The following is an 8,813-nucleotide window of genomic DNA, read 5'->3' as shown; positions in this document are numbered from 1 at the left end:
GTTATCGGTTCGTGTGACATTTTGTTTTCACCGTGGTGTGTGTATTGTATCTTTTTGCGGTAAATAATGTATTTTCTTCCTTTCTCTAAAAGTAAAGATAATGTTTTGGCTCCTAGCTAACATAGCAGAAACACCGCATTTATATGTTGTTCAAATGATCAAATACTGCATTTTTTTTAGCAAATCAAACACTGTAATTTTATTTTTTTGGCATCAAATACTGCATTTTGCGCTAACAACTTACACACGCACAAAAGTGGGCCTATCCATAAGGTGAGCAAAATAAGCCGAGTAAGCCCACGAAGACAGGCCCATCAGTCTAGCGTGGAGAGATTTCACGCCCTGGCCATATATAAGATCCTGCCTCACGCAGCTTAGGGTTTCTTCCCGGGCGCTGGCGGCGGATTAGGGTTTCACTTGCATCCATTCTCAACGTAAGCCTGCAAGCAGCGCCGCCGCCCGCACCATGAATCTTGTGTCAGATCACTCGTAACCTTGCGTGCGTCCGTTGCAGGTTAGCAGGAGCGAGTGGGAGTCCGGCCATGGCGCCGTCGCAGCCCAAGTCAGGGCTCTTCGTGGGCATCAACAAGGGCCACGTCGTCACCAAGCGCGAGCTGCCGCCTCGCCCGTCCGACCGCAAGGGGGTAATAAGCCGTCTCTAACCTCCGATATCCTCCTTCTCCTGCCCATATGCGTCTTCTGATTTGTTCTCAGTGCCCGCTTGATCTGCCCATTTAGATTGTACTGGCCTCGGACTGTTCTCTAGATCTGTGTTTGCTCGGTAGTTCCGTTGTTTTAGTCTACTAGGTTTAGTATTATTTTCGTGTCTGTTGTAGTTATGATCAAGAAAAGGGTGGTGAGCTTGATGTTAAGAACACTGTAGCATAGTATGGTTGATGCTACTAAAGGGTAAAAGTAGTCGGGGTAAATATCTGTGAGGTGTACCTTGTATTGCATGGAAGCTCGCCGAATTGAGAACTGATAAAAATTCTACAAGATTGAGAGCAGCCTTGTGTCTGCAGTGATGTAATGATGCATCAACACACCTTTGGCATTTTTGATATTTAAGAAGTCCTAAGTTGCTAGTCCTGGAGGTCTATAGTTGTTGGTGAAATGTGGCCGCTCAATCAAGTACCTTGTATTTTCATTTCTAAAGTATCACTGACTGTGCTACACACCTTTTTGAGGGATATTGCAATATTCATCTGTAAATAGTTGTTAATGCAGTTTTCAATGCCATCTAGTATTAGTCTTAATTCTCATATTGTTCGATGCATAACCATGGCCTTGTGTAACTTGGCAGCATTGATAGCCTCTTGTTTTCATGTGTAAATCTGGATTCTGTATTGGGCTTGATTACCTACACGGGCCTGTTGTATTTCTGCATTTAAGTAATAGCCAATGCAGATTCAGATCACCTTCCTTCCTTGATATTATTTACAACTGTTGTCAAGTCGTGTTAAAAGTAAAATAGAACCTTGCTGAGTTTGGGACCAAATTGTTATTCGGCTATTCTAGTTGGCTTTTTTTTAAGGAATTGTAACTTGTGTGAAACTGAAACAAAGTTAACTCTGCACTTACATGCTCCTATATGCTCAGCTGAATTATTATAGCATGTCTATCAGTTTGCAGTTATCCTTACATTGTTATGTTCGCATATTTTGCAGAAAGGTACAAAGAGGGTGCATTTTGTCAGGAACTTGATCAGGGAGGTTGCTGGATTTGCTCCCTATGAGAAGCGTATCACTGAGCTTCTTAAGGTTGGAAAGGACAAGCGTGCACTCAAGGTCGCCAAGAGAAAGCTTGGTACTCACAAGAGAGCAAAGAAGAAGAGAGAGGAGATGTCAAGTGTCCTTAGGAAGATGAGGTGTGTAACAACTAGACTTAACATTTATATTATGAACATTATTTGACTCTGCTGCCCTATTATTCAGTTTTCCTTTTTGTTCTGGACTACGTAGTTACCTAGAGCATTAGTGCATAGTGCATCCTCTAGTAGTAGGAGAATTATGAATTTGTTTGGTTTATAAGTGAATTGAAGACAAAAAAAATCTTTCAATTAAGAAATGCTGTGATGGCTTCCAGCCAAAGCTTAAATAAAGCGCTAGGTCTAAATTCCATTTTTTTAATCTCTGCCTAGTGCCTATCTTGTCTCTAGGCGTTCAGTTGTTGCTTATTGCCTATGCACTCAACAATTCTTCCAATATTTTTTTTTAATTTGTAGATGTGGCTTTTCTCCATGTCAAGTAGTATAGGTTGTAGACAGCAGTTCCCACTTGGAAGATGGTAGGGTTTTCGGTGTTGCATATACAATGCAATCTTCAGCATAATCATGTTTCTATTTTCTTGTAGTTTAGTTTTTTCTTTTGTCTGACCAATTTAATGTCTTCTACATTCAGGAAAAAATAGTTGCCATTCTGTTTTGCTGCAACAGTTGTTTTATAAATGACTAAAATGTTGTCTCATGATATGCAGGTCTGCTGGTGGTGGTGCTGGTGACAAGAAGAAATAGAACTTGGCTAGCTGGTGAATTTTATCCGGAAGCAAAGTCCTGTATTACCAGTCCGTACCTATAGAGCTATGGCCATTGTGTTGACACTATCTTTAGCCCGTGGTTTCTATTTTGAGAAGACCAATCTTTTTAAGATTTTTACATGAGTCTGGTGCCTTTGTTTGATTACTTGGTACTCTGCTGTTTATTCAGTTATGTAGCTTGTCTGGGTTTTGTACCTGCGATTGTTATATGTTTTCAGAAAGCCCTGCCACGGTGTGAACTTGGAGCCCATACCCCCATTACAGCATCCATTTCTTTCAGAGACCTAATATCTTGATTTGTTATGTGTTAACTGTATGAGCATCTGTTAATAGCGCCTTCCTAGTACAAAGCATCTTCACATATAGCCATTTCTTGCCCCTGCAAAAAATATAGCTATTCTTTACACGTCTAATAGGAAACACTGTTTTGACCTCCCTTTGTGCAATGAAAGAATTCCTTGTTTAACACAGTTTTAAATTTCGTTTCCCTATTTGACTCTGAAGAAATATTTCTTCCTTATTTAATACCTACTTTGAAATCCCCGAATTTTTTATTAATAGTAATTAGTAATCACGGAATTATGAAACGAGGAAAGGATAATTACATTTTTTAGAAATAGTAAGGACGCTAGGCATTTTGGTGTCCATGCACGGACGCTAGTATAAGCGACGTCCTGGACTGGACGCTAGCATCAATCACGTCCACGTTTAGGCTGGGCTCCTATCCAGCAGATTCGGCCCATCAGCCCATCGCCCCCTCGGCCACCGCTGCCGCCGCCGCCCTCCACCTCATCTCTCGCCCACCTCCTCAAGGCCGCCTCCCTGTCATCACCTAGAACACCTCGCCTCCCTGTCATCCCCTAGAACACCTCGTGGTAGCCTCCCACCTCTGTCAAACTAGGTTGCGCCACCACGGCGAGTTTGACGGAGTTGACGGCCCTTCTCTCTTCTCTCGACCGCGGTCAGCACAACTGTTCCGTTCCTCGTCCCAGCATTCCTTGCAGCCTCAATCATCACCCGCCGGAGCACAGGACGGTAGGCTCTGTACTTTTCCCCTGAAGCTGTATGTTCTTCCTCTCCAATTGAATAGCACACTACAATAGATGCTAGAAAATATCTTCTATTTCTTGCATGGTATTTGTCTCTTCTTCTGATTAATAGATTGACATTGATACTGAGTGAAAAAAAGTCTATTCCTGAACATAACAATGCACTATTGGCTCTTTTGGTGTCCAATAATTTTGCCGAGATTAAAAGCAATGTATTTAAGAAAGTTAGCAAAGAGAACCTTCAAAATCTGGTTTACTATGGTGAGTGTGCTTATGATTGCGTCATTTCCATGATTCTAAATCAGATGCTGATGGATGACTGTATTTGCTACGTTTTCCACTGTGTGGATGATCCTTTTGAATTCATCGTTGCTGCATAGCTGCATTTGTCAGTATGTCATGTGTGGCTTATTGTTGTTGTCTAGCTACTTAGTGTTCAGCACTTCCATCTCCTTATGTGGAATGAACCGTGCTGAGTATGTAGTTGACGGTAAATGATTGATATTGTTGATGCAGCAGCTTTAATGATTTCTCATTGGTTTCATAAGCATAGCTCATACTGAGAGAGAATATGATTTACTGAGGTTTATCTAGTGGAGTATCCTGAAGAATAATAATGGGCCCAAGTGTTTGCTCATTTTGGTTCCCGTAAGGATGAAATTGTCCAGCCCAAGTGTTTGCAAGTACTTCAGAAGAATAATATGAATGAACTATTTGATTTTCATTTAGATTCCTGTACTTGCAAACAGCAAGCAAATGAGCACATGGCACATCGGTCAGGTTTGGCTTTAGGCAGTCACAAGATGGAGAAGTATTTGGTTGCAGAGTGACCTTGTACTTAAAGTCTTTATGAATAAAAAGAGCATGATCTCCATTGTGTAATGCAACCCTCTCATTATCAACCTTGACCTCAAATATTCCAACTTCATCACCATATGAAATAACATGCATATGTCCTGCCTTGTCGCCCCTTTTAACTAATAGTTTGTCCACCCGTTCGGACCATTGGTTGCCTTCGTCAACCAAGTTAAGAGCACTTCGCCTTCTTTCTACAAACCACTCTAAGCACTTTGAAAATGTCTCCTCCACAATTGCTGCCACCGGTAGCCTTCGGGAAAGCCTAAACACATTGTTTAAGGACTCCGACCCATTGCTTGTCATGATCCCCCACCGGTAACCCCCATCCTTGCATTGAAATACTTTCTCAGGCTTCTCTTGCTCATTTTTGTCTTCCTGCAAATACTTACCGACCTTTCTAAGATATGTTGTTGCATCGGGACAAGTATGTTCAATAGATGACATGCCCTCCTCAAACCTACGAGGTTTCTTTTTCTTGACTGCCCACTTGAAAATTTTCAAAATGTCATCATCACAAAAAGCTTTGTATAGGTTCTCTACGACATGTTGAGAGCACAAGCGATGCACACACTCGCCAGCACTTTCATTCCACCCAAGGTGTGGTTGCTTAAACACCCATTTGATTGCTTTGTGGCGATCTGAAATCACACACATGAACTTTCCAACACCAATTACCTCCCTCCGCAACCATCTCATGAACCAGCCCCAGTTCGTAGCGTCCTATTTCTCAACAATGGCAAATGCAAGAGGTATTAACTTATTATTAGCATCATATCCGCAAGCCATTATCAACCGGCCCTTGTATCTTCCTGATAGAAATGATGCATCCACACTTATTACAGGTCGAAGGTGGGGAACTGCTGCAATGCAAGGTCCAAATGCCCAAGCAACACATCGAAATTCTCTATGCCCTTCTAATGTCATGGGTTTTGATAGAAGAACATACTTTGTACCTGGATTTTTTACTCTAATAGCCTTGAGGAAGGGGATGAGAAGATTGTATGATCCTTCCCAGCTACCAAAAAGTTGTGCTATGGCCTTCTCCCTTCCACGCCACAACTTATTGTATGATGGTCTCACATTTCTGTAACGTTGTTTGACCAATGCCCGCACATTTTTTATACTCAACTCTAGGTCATCCTTGAGTGCTTCACGAATCACATCTGCAATTATAGAGGCCGATAACTGAGAATGGTCAGTTCTATTAGCCGGTGCACGACAAGTGTGAGAATAAGGACATTTCCTTATTTGCCAACATGAACCAATTTTTGTTGGTATTGCATACAACCTCCACATGCAACTGTCATCAATACACTCTGCTACAAGTTTAGATTGACTGCTTGTGTTGGACTTCACTTTCAAGTTCATGTTTATGTGAAATTCACCAATCGCAATTTTGAGGTGCTCTTTTGAATCAAAAATTTGCTGCTCTGACAATGGGCTTTGAAAGTGCTTCTTGCATCCAAAAAAACTTTCATCTGCTGTCGTCTCCGTTAGTACGTTAGTATAGATATGTCACCAAAGGCTCTCACGCCATTCTGTCCACATGTACGCATGAATGGAAATGCATTAACATGATGCATAACGCTTGGTTCTGGATCTTCGTCTGAACTCTGGCTAGGTGCGGCATCAGAATCATGCTCATCATCATCATGTCCCATAAAATCCTCCTCTGTCTCTGTATCCTCCTGATCATATGGGTCATTGACAGTACTTGTTGGAAAATCATTTGTCACAGTACCATGAGTAGAAGATGGAGCATGTGCCATGTCGAAATCAAGACCACACGAACTAGAATTTGGAAAACCACTGGCAGATGTTTGATGCAATGACGAGTGCACTGCACTTCCATACCTTTGTAAGTGCCTTTCAATTATTGGTATGTTGCTTCCACCGCTGACTTGGCTCAACATGTCTTGATTTGGCGTGATGTTAACATATAACTCTATCACTTGCCACGTTGTCCGGGACTTGGTCTTCTCAAAAATCATGTTCCACCCTCTTTCCTCATATATTGGAATTAACTGAAAATAATGTGGTCCAGGAGCTCCAATATCAAAGCGAGCTTGGATATTCAGGTTCGTTTGAGCACTGACATTAACATGTGCAAGTCCTCGACATGTCTCACTCTTGATATCTTCAAAAGTGGTATTCTCGGATGCTGGAAATGTTAACTTGGGAGGAATAGTATACTCCACACTCATGGACCCATGTTGCACTTCACCATCCACGTAAACCAGAACGATTAACATATTCTTATATGCACCTACAAACATGAACGTGCAGCAAGTGAATATCACAATTTTAAATTGATCTACCATAGACTCACGACTGAAAATTTGGCTTCTCACAAACCACCCAATTAAGGATTGTAATTCAGGAATACCAATCCAATCATTTATAGAGTGTCTGCTTGTAAATCATTGAATCAATTGCATAAAGATTAAAACAAAGGAGATTCAGTAGGACAGTACAACAACTAACATGAATCAAGCACAAAGTCAATTGGAGGATCCTAATGGCGAGCGGCTGATGAGACCTTGCCGCTCCTGTGATGATCAGTGTTGCCGGCTGCCAGAGATTTCTTACCATACGGCGAGCTCCAGGAGCGCAAACTGCATGCGTACTAGGGTTTTAAACCTCGCGTAACTTCTGTCTGTCATTAGGAAAGACCCGATTTAGTCGAATCTGATGGTTAGGCGAATCACTTGATCGGACGCACTTACTAATAGCGTCCAGACCTGGACGCTATCCTCGATAGCATCCAGCTGTGGACGCCATTGTACTTAGTGTCCTTACTATTTTTAAAATTTCCACTTCCCCGTCACTAGTTTCCAAATTATTGGGTTATTAATTATTATTAATAAAAAATTCGGTTGAAATCCTGTTCCCCATATAACACATGAAATGACAAGTTTACCCCTGGCACTAGAAGCACCAGTCAGGTCAGGTCACTCATTTCCTTCGCACCTATTTGGTGCTTCATGGGTTCGTTACTGTTCATTTTGCAAACGAGCGCATGAAGCCCTCTAAGCTGGGCCGGCCCATTTAGCTATTTTTTCTTTTTTACTTAAATTTCGTGAACTTTTCCTAGAATTGGTGAAGTTTTTTCTTAAAAAATGATGATTTTTTTTCAATTTTAAGAACTTTTTATAGAATTGATGAACCTTTTTTTAAATTGTTGATTTTTATACTACCTCCGTTTCAATTTACAAGTCCTGCGCGTATACCTAGGTTGCCAATTTTATCACCCTAATATAAACTACTCCCTTTGTTCCTAAATATTTGTCTTTTTAAAGATTTCAATAAGTGACTACATACGGAGCAAAATGAGTGAATCTACACTCTAAAATATGTGTATATGCATCCGTATGTGGTAGTCCATTTAAAATTTCTAGAAAGACAAATATTTAGGAATGAAGGGAGTATATAACACAAAAATTATACCCTTTGAGAGTAGAAACTCCAAAGTTTATATTGGTATATATTTTGTAATATATGACTTGTATTAGTTTGGTCAAATTGATGACCTAGGAGTACGCGCACGCCCTGTAAACCGAGAGAGAGAGAGAGAGTAGGAAGTTTTGCAAAAATGATGATTTTTTAAAAATAGGTGAACTTTTTTCAAAATCGATAAACTTTTTTGTTATTTTTTTCAAATTCAATGATGTTTTAAGATAAATTTATGAACTTCTTTTCAAATTGATGAGCTTTTTCTTCAAGTTTAAGATTTTTTAAAAATCCATGAACTTTTTTGAACTCATGTTTTCTTTTGGTTTTTCATGTTTTTTCTTGTTCTCTTTTTCATTTTTTCTCCAATGTGAATGTGTACATGGGCCGGCCCACCTGTGCCGGCGCGTGAGCTTCCCTGGCGCCTGGAGCGCCGAATAGGAGCTCCCACCAGGGGCGACCAAAGCACAGCGGACGAGAGCGGGCGGGTGTTGGGCGAGCCCGTGGTGGAGTGTTGATTTTAGAATGCTAGATCGATTCACTCAAATGCAGCGCACGCCGTGCGAGCTCAGAAATACACAGGCAACTTGATTAACTTTTTTTTGCAGGCAACATTCAAGAGCTTTATTCAAGGAAAGTGTTCCTGAGCAGTCCGTGAGGAGTCTGCTTGTCAGGAACGAAGGTGCAGAGTCTAGCCAGCTTTCGATAACCATCAGCGTACCCTAGAAGAAGAACGTGCTCGTCTCTAGCTGCATATGTATGTACGTACTTGAGCCTTTGGCCTTGCTTGTGCTACACAACGGTTCCCTTAAATAAGACAACGTACTTGAACCTTTTGTGTTATTCTGTTACACTAACCGTGGACTCCAGCCTTAAATAAGACACTGGAATAGAGAAAAGGACTGAATAGATGTTTGTCAT

The 8,813-nt window shown here is 41.1% G+C and overlaps 1 protein-coding gene across 1 annotated transcript; it reads left to right on the top strand.

The window, feature by feature from the left end:
* Positions 1-306: 306 nt before the first annotated feature.
* LOC125507761 (60S ribosomal protein L36-3-like) lies at positions 307-2,785 on the top strand. The gene is made up of 4 exons (XM_048672253.1): positions 307-434; positions 515-644; positions 1,668-1,867; positions 2,476-2,785. Exons 2-4 carry the CDS (start codon positions 543-545, stop codon positions 2,510-2,512), a joined length of 339 nt encoding a protein of 112 aa, XP_048528210.1. The 5' UTR covers positions 307-434; positions 515-542; the 3' UTR covers positions 2,513-2,785.
* The last annotated feature ends 6,028 nt before the right edge of the window (positions 2,786-8,813 follow it).

This window comes from Triticum urartu, chromosome 5, assembly GCF_003073215.2.
Source record: "Triticum urartu cultivar G1812 chromosome 5, Tu2.1, whole genome shotgun sequence".
NCBI classification, from domain to species: Eukaryota; Viridiplantae; Streptophyta; class Magnoliopsida; order Poales; family Poaceae; genus Triticum; species Triticum urartu.
This window is presented reverse-complemented; position numbering and strand designations above follow the sequence as displayed.

What these genes read in the sequence shown, in the direction of transcription:
- LOC125507761 (XM_048672253.1), top strand. Translation starts at nt 543, where the DNA reads ATGGCGCCGTCGCAGCCCAAGTCAGGGCTCTTCGTGGGCATCAACAAG. An exon ending in GCCCGTCCGACCGCAAGGGG is followed by an intron (nt 645 to 1,667) that starts GTAATAAGCCGT and finishes CATATTTTGCAG; the next exon opens with AAAGGTACAAAGAGGGTGCA. An exon ending in AGTGTCCTTAGGAAGATGAG is followed by an intron (nt 1,868 to 2,475) that starts GTGTGTAACAAC and finishes CATGATATGCAG; the next exon opens with GTCTGCTGGTGGTGGTGCTG.